Source organism: Protomyctophum bolini (assembly GCF_963924005.1).
Source record: "Protomyctophum bolini genome assembly, chromosome: 12".
NCBI lineage: Eukaryota > Metazoa > Chordata > Actinopteri > Myctophiformes > Myctophidae > Protomyctophum > Protomyctophum bolini.
The window spans coordinates 12,747,256-12,763,063 of record NC_137873.1 but is presented as its reverse complement, the minus strand read 5'-3'; the positions used below and the strand labels follow the sequence as shown (position 1 = coordinate 12,763,063).

The 15,808-nt window shown below is 41.1% G+C and overlaps 1 protein-coding gene across 3 annotated transcripts in view; it reads left to right on the top strand.

Moving 5' to 3' along the window:
* The window catches only part of cc2d1b (coiled-coil and C2 domain containing 1B), a 32,998-nt gene that overhangs the window by 11,935 nt on the left and 5,255 nt on the right, over window positions 1-15,808 (top strand). For 2 of the 3 annotated variants that reach the window (XR_013965058.1, XR_013965059.1), the window contains exons 9-26: window positions 1,630-1,708; window positions 3,830-3,880; window positions 4,419-4,573; window positions 4,923-4,995; window positions 5,277-5,416; window positions 6,654-6,783; window positions 7,261-7,433; window positions 8,087-8,212; window positions 8,317-8,375; window positions 8,654-8,770; window positions 9,602-9,675; window positions 9,834-9,892; window positions 9,987-10,038; window positions 10,503-10,602; window positions 12,252-12,342; window positions 12,630-12,752; window positions 13,769-13,818; window positions 13,936-14,149. Coding sequence is in view for 1 of the 3 variants with exons in the window: in XM_080778343.1 (XP_080634469.1) it covers window positions 1,630-1,708; window positions 3,830-3,880; window positions 4,419-4,573; window positions 4,923-4,995; window positions 5,277-5,416; window positions 6,654-6,783; window positions 7,261-7,433; window positions 8,087-8,212; window positions 8,317-8,375; window positions 8,654-8,770; window positions 9,602-9,675; window positions 9,834-9,892; window positions 9,987-10,038; window positions 10,503-10,602; window positions 12,252-12,342; window positions 12,630-12,752; window positions 13,769-13,780 (1,614 nt within the window). In the remaining 2 variants the exon portion in view is untranslated. Of the gene's footprint in view, window positions 1-1,629; window positions 1,709-3,829; window positions 3,881-4,418; window positions 4,574-4,922; window positions 4,996-5,276; window positions 5,417-6,653; window positions 6,784-7,260; window positions 7,434-8,086; window positions 8,213-8,316; window positions 8,376-8,653; window positions 8,771-9,601; window positions 9,676-9,833; window positions 9,893-9,986; window positions 10,039-10,502; window positions 10,603-12,251; window positions 12,343-12,629; window positions 12,753-13,768; window positions 13,819-13,935; window positions 14,896-15,808 lie in introns of those variants that run through there. The other variant, XM_080778343.1, reaches the window with a different exon arrangement.

Genomic DNA, 15,808 nt, shown 5'->3' with positions numbered 1-15,808 from the left:
ACTAGCAGGAGAAGGGAACTGGGGATGATAGTGTGAACCACCTCCTCACTATAGATGAAAAGAATCATGTGCCTGGATTCAAGTTCTCAGTTGCCATGATTGACTTCAGTCATTAGGAGGATTCCATATGATCTAATCCAGCATGTCTTCTATGACAGCAATGTCTCAACACCGAGAATAGCCGATCTTCAGAACACATCGCAGCATGACGTGTTGTGTTATTAGTTATTTTAAGATTAAAGCGTATTTGAAGTGGTCAAACTATGTTCAGAAGCATCTTCCATAAAACATGAATGGCCTCAGAAATATCATGAAAGAAAGAAAGCCTCAATCTAACTGATTGGCTGTATGTAGAACAGCAGCAACATTGGTTTGGAATGATATTACCCAAACATCATTGTTACATTTCCAGTCATGAGATTTTCATTAGCTTCATTCCATATCAGGGGCGGCATGTGGTTCTCTCTATTGTGCATACTCCCCTGGACACCCCGTAAGAATTTGCAGCGACAGGGACCACGGAATTGGCAATAATAATAATAAAAATAATAAAGCTTTATTTGTATAGCAACTTTTAAGAACCAGTCACAAAGTGCTTTAACAGAAAAACATATATATAGACATAGCAAGGAGGCACACAATGATTCCATTTGACTGAAAATAATAGTTTAACAGCAGTAACATTATATTATTTGATTAAATACAGTATTGCTAAGTATAAGCTATGTGTGTCCTATTATGTCATAGTACTTCACAATTCACAGCTACCGGTATATAATACTAATATAGTAGTTATGATTTTATGCTATATTGATTTATTTAATACATAGGACCACAATGGAAACCAGTTCCCAGGACAAGGTTCAAGGTTATTTATTAGTGTCCCCGAAGGGCAAATGGTTTTACAGCAGGTCATAAGGCTTGAAACACATAACATACATCAATCAAACCAAACTTATTGCTGCTGGTCGCAAGCGTGCGCTGCGCCCGGCCTACTTGCATCTTCAGAAGAAAAAGAAAGAGGTGGGGGGGGGGGGGTGAGGGGGGGGTAAGAAGACATCACATCACATTACAATTATCATTGTATAGTGCAGGCACGGAATGTACAGCCAGGGAGGGAGAGAGAAAAATAATGCGACCGCCCTCTTCAAGAAGCAAGCAGAGCCTGTTTTGTGTTATCCTGTGTTACCCTTTAGCCTTAATGTCTGACTGTACCACATGCTGTTTACATACTAATAATCAATATAATAATAATAATAATAATATAATAATCAATCAAAAACTATAATCTTAAATTGTATCAAAAGTCAAAGAAGTACAAGTGACTTAATTCCCTAATTTTCCATTGATTAGGCTAGACTCATACAAGCTAAATGTATAGAGAAGGAAGCTTAATTTTCTACTGTAAGTGGAAGCAGACTTTGTATCTGTCTCTGAGTAGGGCAAATATGTGACTTGTCTCAGGAATGCAACAGCAGACAACCTGATGTTTGAGTCAGTGTCACTGTCCCTCGGTGAAACCCTCTTGACTGCTGCACTATTCTCCCAACTCTTCAAAACATTCCGTCAATGTAGGCAGACGACAAAGACCAGTATTATGCATGGCATTCTGTCTGTTCCCTGTCACAGAGGTTTGACGCAGTCATCCAGGCATTGGAACAGGGACAGCGGATCGACTTGAGCGGCCTGCCTCCCTCCCCGACACTGGGTAAGAATGAAAGCGCACTAATGTTTGGTTTACTATCACTCCAACGCACAGGAGTAAACAAAGAGATGACAGGAGGACACATTGCAGAAGACCAATGAAACCATGTCGGCACGAGTTGTAGATAGATACCTATATTATCCCGCAGGGATAATAAAGGTATCTATCTACAACTCATTGTGAAAATACAAAGGAGGTCATTCTTGGCCATAATGCTAGATTAGGCTATATCCAGACATCCAGTACATGTGTGCTATTCCCATGGTGAAACCCCCAAAACCACTGCCCGTTAGGGTCACGTTGTTATAACCTGTTGCACCATCCACCACGACTTGCCACCTCGAATGGTGTGCTCATCGACGTGTGAGGCCTGCGTGTGATTTTTAAAAGTTGAGTGAATCAAAACGAGAGCTCTTTACTTCCAAAAGAAGTGGAGTCCGTACACAGTAAAATCAGGAGTGATAATTATGAGTATTTTTCACACATTTAACACTTCAGATTTTGAGCCATGTCAGCTTTTGCTGTGATACAAAAATACATACATAGTTTTCGCTTATGCTACCTTTAAGTCTCTAAATTCTGTTCTTAATTATTGGAACATACCGGTATATATATTCTATAGACGAATCCAGGAACGGGTCTCATGGTCGCAGCTTACGTAATTATATATTGACATTTTATTTCCTTTAGAGGATAGCCCCTTGAGATATATCATCTCGTTTTAGAGGGGGTCCTCGGGCACAACACAATGAATACAGTACATAGACAAAACAATACATTAAACATGTCGACACGGAACAATACACTTACAACATCAACAAAACATAGATGCTCTCCAAACCACTCAAACACTACATCAAGACCAGAAGCTGCCCTGAAACACCTAACAAAATACTAATAGTGATAATAATGAAAAAACAAAGATGAAGATAAAGCTAAAAATAATAATCAAGCATTAAAGTACACGCCTCTCTCCAAAAATCTAAAACAAGTACAAATGGGTTTCAGGTCTACAAGCAAAGAAGCCTTGAAAATATTAAATGATGTAATTGATCTCAAAGAGACAGACAAGTTGTTCCAGTCTGATGAAGCTTTAAAATGAAAGCATATTTCCTGTAGGCGGACTCGACGTAGCTGCGACTGATGTTAGTCTGCCTCAAACATTACTCTTTTACCTGCTTTTTACTAACACTAACATTACAAAGATGCCCAGAACATTGGGATGGACCTGTGTAGTTTATGGCTGCTCCAACAGTAGTGGCAACATAAACAAATAAAGAAACGGTATGTCAAAATATCCACCACGGTGGCTGAGACCAGAGCCATAGAGTAATGGTTGAGACAAAGCAGTGAAAGATACCGGTACATAACGTCAGTCTTACCCAATACCCAATCTTTCTGTTTCATGAACACAAGGCTGCTGTACTATACATCATACTTTAAATGCTTAGTATGAGGTATAAAATACAGCAGCCCTGTTGTAGATTAAATAATCTTCCAAAGATGAAGGAATGACGAAGTATTGAGAATTTATTAAGAAGATTCAGCAGAGAAATAATATACAGAGAGTGAGGAACAGGCCTCCTTGCCCTCCGGGCGCAAGCCTCCTCAACCCCATTCTCAGACAGTCCTTATAGTCATGTAATGTCCAACATTCCCATTACAGTTCATAAAACAGAAAGATTGGGTATTGGGTAAGACTGTCGTTATGTATCTTTCAGGACCTTTCACCGCTTCGTCTCAACCATTACTCAATGGCTCTGGTCTCAGCCACCGCTGTGGATATTTTGACATTCCGTTTTTTTATTTTTATGATACCACTACTGTTAGAGCAGCCATAAACTACACAGGTTCATCTCGATGTTCTGGGCATCTTTGTAATGTTAGTGTTAGTAAAAAGCAGGTAAAAGAGTAACGTTTGAGGCAGACTAACATCAGTCACTCTGCCGTTCACTATAGTAGAAGAGGTGCGCCTGGTGAGGGTTTAAACCCTGCAGCTACGTCGAGTCCGCCTACAGGAAATACATAAGCTGCGACCATGAGACCCGTTCCTGGATTCGTCTATAATATGAAACTACAAAGTTGACTACATGTCATACTGTGCTATGTTCTGCTGCCCTCTAGGGGAAATACAGAGTTCTGCCTCGGTGATGGAACCTGCTGCAACACAGCCAGGTGACTACAAAATACTACAGTAGTGTGGATACGTATATCATGTTTGTGTGGGTTTCATTATATTCTTTGACATCTTTTTTTGGTTGGTTAACCTGGAATTGACCTCCGCTATGGGTTCCTCTTGCAGAGTAAGACATTACTAGTTTATGGCATTTACACATTTTGGTCAAGAAGATAATCACCACAAATCAATTCCAATATTTATATATATATGTTTTTTTAATGAATTTTGACTCACAGACACAGTAATTATGAATAATGTCTTAAATTCACGGTTGATATATTAACCAGGGGTAATAGACGTTGTAGAACTAAATTTGAAACTCAGGCTTGTGTTTATTATTTTCTGCATAAATTGAAAATCCATCAGGCAGAAAGGCTGATTGTAAATCTGGGAGAGGACCACTGCATTATTACTCACTTCCAGCTTTTAGTTGTAACACTATTAATATGTTTACATAATATATTTCCAGATATACAGCATAGTGGAGATGTAATGGTGTGTATTTGTATACTGTAATGTTTCTACGTCTCTCAGTCCCTTCTCTACCCGCTGCTACGTCGGTCCCTGCTCCTCCCAGCGATGTTCTGGAGGCCCTTGAACAGAGGAGAGCTAAGTATGTGGAGGCGTCTGCCCAGGCCAAGGCCAGTGGAGATGAGCGCAAGGCCCGCATGCATGACCGTATTGCCAAGGTAAAGACACAAGTTTTACTCTTTACTGGCCGCCTCATTTATCATACCCACATTAACCTTGACATCCCTGTTTTGGACAAATGTTCTTATTATAAATAAAGTGTTTGAAAAAAGCTTTTAGATTTTAGATACGCTATTTATTTTATCTGTCATAGGACAAAGTTATTTAGAGCTTACGTAAGTGGTTAACTTCTTCATTATGTGGCATTGAAAACACTGTTAATTGTTCTGTAATTAAATAAACAATGTAAGCTGCTAACATTGTATCTCTGGCCTGGTATTATTTGTTAACCATATACATACATAAGTAGCAGTGGTAGAGTAACTTTTCCTTCTCGCTTTATGACAGCAATACCAGAGTTCTATCCGATCCCACAAAGCAGGGAAATCGGTCAACTTCACAGATCTCCCTGTCCCTCCAGGTAAGATTCTCTAGTGTTGTGTCTGTGTACATACAACGAACCAGCATATATTTTCAGTAACATTTTTCATGATGTAAGCTATGTTGTGCATATCTATGTGAATTGGTTGATTGACTGAAAACTTTATTATTCAGAAATGTAAACTGCATGTGGTACAGTAAGACATTAAAGCTAAAAGGATAACACAAATATTTACATGGTGGTCCTATGTATTAAATTAATCAACATAGTATATAAAATGAACACCATAATGCATGTCCTTGTTGTCTGTGTTCTACAAGGCTTTCCACCAATCCTGGGCCAGGAGGAGGCGGGAGCGGAGCAGGGATTCGCCGCTGTGCTAGAGGCAGCCAATCAGCTTGCCAACACCGACGCTACAGAGGTTGGAGATGAGGACGAAGAAGAGGAGAAAGAAGAGGAGGTGAGCTTCTGTTTTCAACTGTATAAACCAGCGCCTCACAATCCGAGGCTCTGAGCCATGCATACGATTCTATGGCTTAACAATATTTGGGTTAGCCAACATGCACGGCCTAATTTGTCCAGCCATAGAGCACCGAAGTCCTGACGTCACTGTCAGTAGAGGGCGTCAGTCCCCAGGTTCGTGTACTTTTTATTTGCATTGTAATCTCCATAGGGGGATTTTAGATCGCCTCATGTAAGAACTGTGTTTGAAAAATAAACCGATCACCCCGGCCTTTTCACTCATATGGATATGAAGCATCGACTGAAGGTGGAAATGTATAAATATACCCAAAGAGTAACAAAATAAGCGTTAGAAACGAGTCAAACAACCCAGAGACTACATTTCCGTGTAGGCTGGTGGCTGCATCTGCCCGTCGCACAACAGAAACTGAATGTTAATTACGTTTATTTTAATTTTAATTTTAATTTTATTGACATTTAATGTTTCGTGTTTAGTACGAGTCGAGTCACCACCAGCTGAGCTTACGTCAACGAGGAATCTCAGGAACGCAATGTGTTGACAGCTGGGCGTGACGTACCGGTATATTAGCAGCGACATTGCCTTCATATGTAGTTTCAAGGCTTTTGCGGCCACATTAATTCCATTTTCTCCATTAACAACGCACAGCCACTCCCCTGACAGAAAGGCTGGGGTGGTCGGTTTATTTTTCAAACACCGTTCTTATATGAAGGGACCTAAAATCGCCCTATGGAGACTTCACTGCAAATAAAAAAATACATGAACCTGTGTATTGGCGCCCTTTACTGAAAGTGACGTCAGACTTCGGTGCTCTATAGCTGAATGGGTAAAGAGGCAGCCTGGGAAACAGAAGGTCCCAAGTTCCCTATGTGTCGAGGAGGTGTTCATGAGCAATGCACTTAATTTGCAGCCATCAGTTGAGTGAAGCAGTAACTGAGGATGAATATGGTCTACAAAGCCATGTTGTTGTAGCTGTCCAGTCATGTAGTTGAGACAGTACAGTAACCTGCTGGAGGGGTAATAATGACCAGATGAATAACACATCTCCTGATTACACAATTCCCAGGCAATGGCTGTAACTATGGGAAACAAGAGTTCTTTCAAAATGACCACTCAATGAAAATAATATTACATCGTCCTATATGTGTGGCAATCACTTACAAATGGGAACCATGCTTAAAGTGTTAAAAAGGCCTTCTGCCTTGTCCTCTTGTAGTCTAAGCCTCCTGTTCCAGACAAGCCAAAGAAGCCCATGTTAGCAGTGCCTCCCACAAGAAGCGTCCAGAAGAGGACCCCCTCTTCTTCCCCCGACAGAACCACCAGCAGGGAGGGACTGTCACCCACAGGTCAGTCCCCAGCGCAAGCATGGAAAACTGCCATTGCAACCAGCCTGGCGGCCCAAGAAAAAAACATTGTGGCAATTGTACGTTCTGCAAACCACAGATACGTTCAATGTTGAAGTTTCCGAACCAAATATGTGCTGTATATCAAAGCACTATGTGAAATAGATTACCATATAACTGATTCCCATGCTATCGATAAGCTAATGGGACGCCACTAAGTCATCAGCGTGGCCATTACTCAAGCCCACCTGCTGACACTGCACCTGCCTTGTAACATTGAGAGTGGTTTGATTCTTGGTTTGCAGAAACGTACGATTAATGCCAAACATTTTTCTTTGGTGATTATGGTTGTTAAATGAAAAAAATAAAATAACGGTTTCCTAAATGTACTTGTGTTTTGGGGGACATAAGGACATGTTTTCGTGTGTTATGATGACACAGGTCCCTTTTTCACCCCGTTAACCCCTTCCATCCCTACAGCCATTCAGCAGGTAGAGTTCCTGGAGGGCCGTAGGAAGCAGTACATGAAGGCCGCCCTGCAGGCCAAACAGAAGAACGACATGGACCAAGCCAAGCAGTTCCTCCGCACGGCCAAGGGCTTCGAACCCATGATAGAAGCAGCACGCAGCGGTAAAGCAGTGGACATCAGTAAGGTGAGAAGAACACCCCTGTAGTAGGTATTTAAACCAGTGGACATCAGTAAGGTGAGAAGAACACCCCTGTACTGTAGTAGGTATTTTGTGATGTTTAATTTGTTTGTCAGTGACTATGTGATTCTAGCACTAGATTCTAGTCATCGTAATAAACTCGCTGAATCTCTTTTAAATTCCTACTGAAAACGCACTTTTATAGATTAGCCTTCAGTGACAACTCCTTAATCTTTTTTATTTTTATTTTTTATTATTGAATTGTTTTCTGCTGCTTATTATATTTTGCTGATGACTATTGAAATGTTTCCTGTTGCTTCTTCTCCTGTTGTTCGTAGTCTGTATGGCATGATGTGTAAAGCACTTTGTGATAAAAAGTTTTATTTATTATTATTATTATTATTATTTTAATAAAGGATACAGAAAACGTAAAATTCATCAAACTAAGTATTTCACTGAGCATTTTTATAATTCACAAGCTTAAAAATGGAAACTTAGAGGTTAAAATACAAGGGGACAACATTAGTAAACACTAAACGGTAAGGTAAAAGACAAGATCAGGGAAAGCATGAAAGCGATGTCTTTGCCTTCAAACCATGCAACAGTTACGATGAGCCACATGAATTGCAACCCCTTCTTAACGCTGATTTGCATCGTAGGTGCCGTCGCCCCCTGGTGATGAAGATGAAGAGTTTGTGTTGGTGCACCACAGTGAAGTGCAGCTCTCTGAGAAGTCAGAGGAGGTCTACACTCAATTGACCGAGATACTCAAAGAGCAGCAGGAGGTAAACCCACCGTGAGGACTTAGAGCTGACCACCAACTCCGGGAGCAGTAGATGAATTCAGTGTCATAATAAAAGATGTCCTTTTTTTCATGTCTGTCTTTTAGAAATGTTTGACTATCTCCAAGCAATTCACACACCTGGGTAACATCACAGAAACAACAAAGTAAGACCCTCAATCCTTCCGTTTGTAATATTACATATTTCATAATATTAACAATATCCGGTATGTTACTGTATGTACTGTAAATAATAACGTAATGACCCAAGACAATGATAGTATGCAGCTGAATGATATCTTAATGAAGACATTTTGTGTGTGTGTGTGTGTGTGTGTGTGTGTGTGTGTGTGTGTGTGTGTGTGTGTGTGTGTGTGTGTGTGTGTGTGTGTGTGTGTGTGTGTGTGTGTGTGTGTGTGTGTGTGTGTGTGTGTGTGTGTGTCAGGTTTGAAAAGCTGGCAGAGCGCTGTAAGAAAAGCATAGATATTCTCAGACTGTCCCAAGCCAGAGGTCTGGATCCGCCTACACACCACTTTGAGGAGAGGACGTATAACACTGTCAGGTTGGTTCTTGTCCGCCTTAACTCACAACCCACCAAGGACGTGCTTTTTTTTCTCTTTCTATTCATTCAGAAAGAGATCGCTCTATACCAGTGGTTCCCAAACTTTTTCATGTCAAGGACCCCCAAAATGATTCTCATTATTTGAAATGATATGCCAGGGACCCCCATGAGAGAATATTTTTACGGCTCCAGCAGTGATCAACCTGTTTAATTTCAAGGACCCCCGATTTGGCTACGGAGCCCCATTCAATGGCATTTCTATCTCTGGGACCCCCAATTTATATTGTAAAAGCAATGTTAATGTAACTCTGAGAGTGTACAAATGGGTCCATTTGATTCCATTTGTGCACTCTCAGAGTTACAGACCCATAAGGGTTCCTAACATTTAGCTAGGGACCCCCTGGAACTCCCTCAAAGACCTCTGGGGTTCCCCAGACCCCACTTTGGGAACCTCTGCTCTATACTCCCGGCCAACAGCGTCTCCGTTGGTAGGAGATCAACCAGAAATGGTCGGTCCGTCAATGAAAGCGTTCCCCCTCGTCCACTTGCATGTTGACTGAAATCTTAAAACCCTTATATCTCAGATTATTTTCCCAGATTGCGTTTCTGATCAAAACGTCGATGTTCACGGCTCATATGAAAACCGCCGCTGGTCACGATTACAAAACTCATGCCTCGGGTGGTCCATTAGTCCATGAGAGAATCCCTTAATTAACTGTAGATCTGCTATTTTCAAAAGCTTAAAGTTACCAATCTGTCCACACCAAATTTGAAAACTTGTTTTATATGTCTGTCTGTCTGTCTGACTGTCTTCCTTTTTTTGTCCCCCAGAATCTTCCCAGACCTGAGCAGCACTGAGATGGTGGTGATGATAGTGAGAGGGATGAATCTACCTGCTCCCAGTGGTAATGCACATGTTCTGATCTGTGTAATGCCTGAGCACCATGTTGTGCACCATAGATCCGTTGCTCTCAAACTTTTTAGTGTCAAGGACCCCCAAATTCATATATTGATATAAAAAAATAAGTAAGTATAACTCTGGCTTTACTCTGTCTGTACCCAGGTATCCAACCAAATGACCTGGATGCATACGTCAAGTTTGAGTTCCCCTACCCCAGTACGGTGAGTGAGTCAACACAAGTGGTTCATTCCAGAAAGCCTTTATAAAAGCCAAAAAAGATGTTTAACCTCTTATTTTGTGTCAATAAACCACCAGGAGCAATCACAGAAGCATAAAACAGCTGTTATCAAGAACACCAACTCGCCAGGTAACATAGGGCACTTGCTTGATGTTTGTCTTCATGCATTGTGGGATTTTATTTATTATTTCCCCCCAGAAAGGTACATTAGGGTTGCAAAACTTGAAACTACTGATTTTTTTAAATATATACCGGTAATTGTTTGAATTGAGTAGAGAGAAGCCTATAGCAGTGAACATATGGGGGAAACATTTGGAGAATGGTTTTTGTTGTCATTCATGTCATGCTGTAAAATGACATTTACATTTTTCCATTTACATTAGTCAGGCGGGAAATTGACTGGTGGTGATAAAAGCATGAAATTTGGCACAGACGATCTTCATATGACCGTAGTCGATAATCAACCTTGTGCCACACAGAATTCCAAAATACAACTATCGTATTAAAATTATCAATTTCCCACCTGACTTGCCGCCAAAAAACTAGTGCTGTGGAATCCCACAGCTTCTTATTGCTGTTTTTCTCTGAACTAGAATACAACCAGAGCTTCAGCTTGTCTATCAACCGCAACCACCGAGGCTTCAGGAGAGTGGTGCAGAACAAAGGCCTCAAACTGGAGGTGCTGCACAAAGGGTGAGTAATGAGCCCTTCCTTCACACTGAACACGCTGTGGTGGGCAGGCACTTTACCTTTGTGCCACCCGAGTATGAAAATTATACCTTTATACCATCATTCATTTAATTAAGAAACATCAATTTGTCTGTTAAGCTATTGATGGAACCATATAACAAACATACGCTACACATATTGGGCCTCATTCATGAAATCCTTCTTACATTTCTGCTGCAGTCTATGTACGTAATATGATGCTGGAATGCAGGACAATAGAACTCCCCTTTCCGCTATGCATTTTGGGTCAGAAGTTTATTAATCACCGTGGGGAAAATGCATCCTTTACATTAACATATCCTAACTATTCTATCTGCTGTCCTCCATTGGGAATGGACACAGTTATCAAGGCTGCATCTTCATCAGATGGTAAGACTATGAATTGTCTTTGTGTGGCGTTCATGTGATCACCAATTGGCATAAATGCTATTAGAGATTAATAGCATAACTACCACAGCCACGGGTGGATATTGTGGCTGCAGTCTGCTGCTATCCTGCAAAATGAAGAAATATTGTAACAATTTGCCAAACTACGGCTACTCTGGCAAACACGCTGAGACGTAATTATGTTCAGGTCGGAATGCTTCAATGAGTCAAAATCATTTTGAATTTGCATCATGTCTATAAACCCAGTTATGCATCGTTTACAGAAAAAGAGCAATAGATCGTTGAGCATGCCTTTTCTTTATATTTTTGAGGCGTGCTAGCCCCTCCTAAGGCCAGCTTTCTGGGTTTGTGTAAACACAAACATTGGCTTGTGATTGGCTGATCACCCCATTTGATTGGCTGAGCAAAGTACATATTTAATAAAAGTGAGAGCGGAAAAGTGAGGACACAAATTATGATTGGCCAGAATGTGATGATGTATGATGATAAGAGCGTCCCTCACTTCACACAGGTGTGATTTCTGTTATTTATTTGACAATGTTTGAGTTAGTCACAGAAACATTTAGTTTGAGGTTTGCTTGATTTTGCATAAAAGGCATTCGAAACACCTTCACACATATTTCCTCCAGACATAGCTGCGTGTCTCTGAGCAGAGGTTTTTGGGTTACCAAGTTCGAACAATTAAGCTAAGAAGAAGAATGATTAATCAGACTGTGTTCGTGTAAATGCTCACAGAAGTGCTTTTAAATCAAATATGATGTTAAGCTCGTAAGAAAGTGCTCCAGTAAAGAGATCCAGTAGAACTAAAAGACACGTCATTTTATGCTTTGTTGTGTGCAGGTGTCCAAGCAAATAGCCACGACACGTTGTGAGCTTGTAGATCTGATATTATCGGTACACTGAGTATAAATAGGGCATTTCAACGCCATCACGGCCTGCCAAAATCAACAGGTCCCAAGAACTCTAAACTGGAGCTGTAATATTTAGTGAGACAGTGACTGTGTGACGTACTGTACCAGTCTAGGGGCGTGGCGTGTGACAGTGACGTTGATTGTGTGTGTGTGTGTGTGTGTGTGTGTGTGTGTGTGTGTGTGTGTGTGTGTCTGTGTGTGTGTGTGTGTGTGTGTGTGTGTGTGTGTGTGTGTGTCTGTGTGTGTGTGTGTGTGTGTGTGTGTGTGTGTGTGTGTGTGTGTGCGCGTGTGTGTGTGCGTGTGCATGTGCACCAGGGGCTTCTTGCGGAGTGACAAGCCTTTGGGGACGGTCCACGTGAAGCTGGACAAACTGGAGACACAGAGCGAAGTCAGGGAGATCGTGGAGGTGAGTGGTACTTTTGTACTGTAATAATCCAACAAGGAGTGTTTCTCTGAGAGTTTTATTGAAGAGTTGAGAGGAAGAACTATTTAAGTCCATACTAATTATCCATAATTAGTAAATTATGCATAAGGGGTCAGGACAGATGGGACTTTTAGGGGAGGAGTCAGAATATAGTATGGACTTAAATGATTCTTCGTTCGTTCGATTTTACAGTGTAAAGAATGGCGGGGTCTGTGGCCTTGAAATGAAAAAGGTTGTGAATCAGTTCTATGACTTGTTCCCCCTCCCAGGTAATGGATGGTCGCAAGGCCACGGGGGGTCGTGTTGAAGTTAGGGTCCGCCTCAGGGAGCCTCTGAGTGGACAGGACCTCCAGACCGTCACGGAGCGCTGGCTAGTGCTTGACCACTCCCAGGTAAGAAAGAAGACAATTACTCATTTCCATTTATGATTTAACTCAGTCCACGACAAAGATTCACAATCCCCCGACTTTCAACTACAAATTCTTAAAAAAGGGGGTTAGCAACTTGACAGACCACACCAAGCACAACGATTGGCGTCAATAATTCAATAATTAGCCCAGTATGTGATTAACAACCGACGGGCTGCCCCTAAACTGGACAGTGACAGACACATCAAGTCTGGGAACAGAGATATTTTAGCATTAACAACCATAACACTTCAATCAGTTATATTGTATATGTATGTTGTATAAGAGTATGAAACAAACTACTGTCCGTACCTTTCCTTCCTCCCATTTGCTCGCTCTATTTTTCTATAGATTTTTCTCACACTGTGTGGCAGGGTAAATCAATGTCAGAATGATTCAGTCCCCTCGTTACTGGCGGGTGCAGGCTTTAGTTCCGACATACTATTGATCCGAAACCTCAATCCTAACCTAACCCTAACCGCAAGCACGGGAGCAGCGCATGTCGGACCATCGCTTTTTCGCATCGCATCGCATGTCCCCCCGCTTCGGATCTTCGGTGTGTCGGAAAAGCGTGCGTACCCCGTTACTGGCTGCCTATTTGACCCTAAATGCACAGCGTTTAAAATTGGCCCTCAGCCCATGTCGGCCTGCTATCCAATACAACGGCAAAGTAGTTACTAGCTATTGTTATTCAACAAAGGGTAAATTAAAGCCTACCCTGGAAGCATTTCCTCCTGGCTTTTTGGGCTCTATACATCAAGACCAGTGTCTAGCAAGTCATTCTCAAGTGACATTAAAGTAAAATAGTTCCGTTTCTCCTGGTGCATTATATGGGTAATTTAGACAGCTGTAATTTGTCTCCTCGACATTCATTTTATTTTATTTTTCAAATGACTGTGTAGTGTGTAAAAAATGGAGTTAGGAGGTTTCCTCTCGACAGCAACGAAAATTATGTGTATGGAAGCACATTTCTAAGTTCTTATTATGTTTTGTTATTCCAGGTTCTTCTTTAGATGCTGCTGCAAGTAGAAAAGTGAACATTTATAAACAGGTACAGAAGTGAAATAAAAAATTCTTCCCCACCCACCTCCCCACTTTGAAGGATTTTTTGTGTTTAGTGTTGAAATATCAAACTACAAGTTGAATGGTCCAACCCTTTATATTCCAGATGAAAGGCGCTCAATGAAAAACCCTCAGAGGAGGAGGACACTGGACGGAAGCAGGGATTCTAATGAAGAAACGTTCTGAGGTTAGGGATGTCTTAAAACTTTTGCACACTTTTTTTGAAAGACATCAGTCCACAAGGAGGCGACATGGAGCCATTCTACTGGAGGACCAACTGTGCTGGTGTGCCCAACAGAATTGCCCAAAACATTGCCCTGGTTGGTGAGTCACTATACCGTCACTGTTGGACAATGCTAGTGTGGCCTTCATGAGAAGGGCCTCTGTGTCAAGCTAGGCTGATCCTGCTGACTTGCTCAACATAGTTTATATCAAAGAATATATATATATCTCTCACCTGGGCATTCATTGTTGCCCGAGATGGATAATAGGGCAACAACGAATATGAGGGAGAGTAATTTGTTTATCACATACCCATAGCTTTATTTGTCCACAATCAAAGAGGAAAAAATAACATTTGATCACTTTTAATGAATACATTATCATTGCTGTCAGTGATGAACTCTCCTTGGCAAATATATTCCTGCTGGGATTCTCTGACAGTGTGGGGAGAGAGATGGCTCAGAACACAGATGTGCTGCTGGTGTCTTGCCTTTGTTGGTATGCAGCCATTCTGTGTACATTGAAGGTTGTGTAAAATAGTATCTCCTCTCAGTCATGCGTTCTACCAAACCATCCGCAGCAACTGTGTTAGGCGGCCCGAAATCTATCCATGTTTGACATGGTATGTTCCTTCAGAAAGGAAATCCATCCATGTTTGACATGGTAGGTTCCTTCAGAAAGGAAATCCATCCATGTTTGACATGGTAGGTTCCTTCAGAAAGGAAATCCATCCATGTTTGACATGGTATGTTCCTTCAGAAAGGAAATCCATCCATGTTTGACATGGTAGGTTCCTTCAGAAAGGAAATCCATCCATGTTTGACATGGTATGTTCCTTCAGAAAGGAAATCCATCCATGTTTGACATGGTATGTTCCTTCAGAAAGGAAATCCATCCATGTTTGACATGGTATGTTCCTTCAGAAAGGAAATCCATCCATGTTTGACATGGTAGGTTCCTTCAGAAAGGAGCTAATTTGTTTTGACAGTTAAAACAGTGAGCATTAGGGGTGACAACCAAAATAGCATATCCACAAGCTCATAACACGTTGTGAACTTGTAGATCTGCTATTTTTTCCACTCAACACTGGCACACTTTTTGGCAAGGTGATTCTTCCATAACTCCTAACTCTCTCCTTCACTCAAGGTAAATAAAGGCTGGGTATGTGATAAAATACGGCTCTGGATTCTAGATTTGCACCTATGCACTAATACCAAAGTAATCACTTTTGCTGTAATATCCTGCATATTTGAAATGCCTTTAGCTGCCGTACTTGTAACGATTATAGTCATAATATATGGTTGAACGTGGGAGCTTCCAAATAGTTTTTCGACTTTGTTACTAGGTTTAACGACTTTATATCTTCCGAAAAGAAATCCACACAATTAATTTACTCGTCTTCAGTTGAAAAGAGAAGATGCTTTGGCAGACATGGCAATCCCAACAGTGTTTACACTGAGCTCTGGATAGCTATAAGCCAAGTTTTAATAATTGAAAAAAGGTACTTAATAAGATGTGTAATTGTATTATAATTTAAGGTGTACCCCACTGTTTTGGCACCAAATCACTTTCATTAATTTTTCTTCTCACTCTTATGCTAAGCATCACCACTCATCAACGTTAGTGGTGACTTATCTTGTACATTATATCTTGTACATTGTTAAAACATATTAAATTACAGGTTTACACTGTATAGCATATCAGAGTCACAAGATTCTGAGCAGTTTGTTTGACCTTAGTTCACGTTGAAATATTTG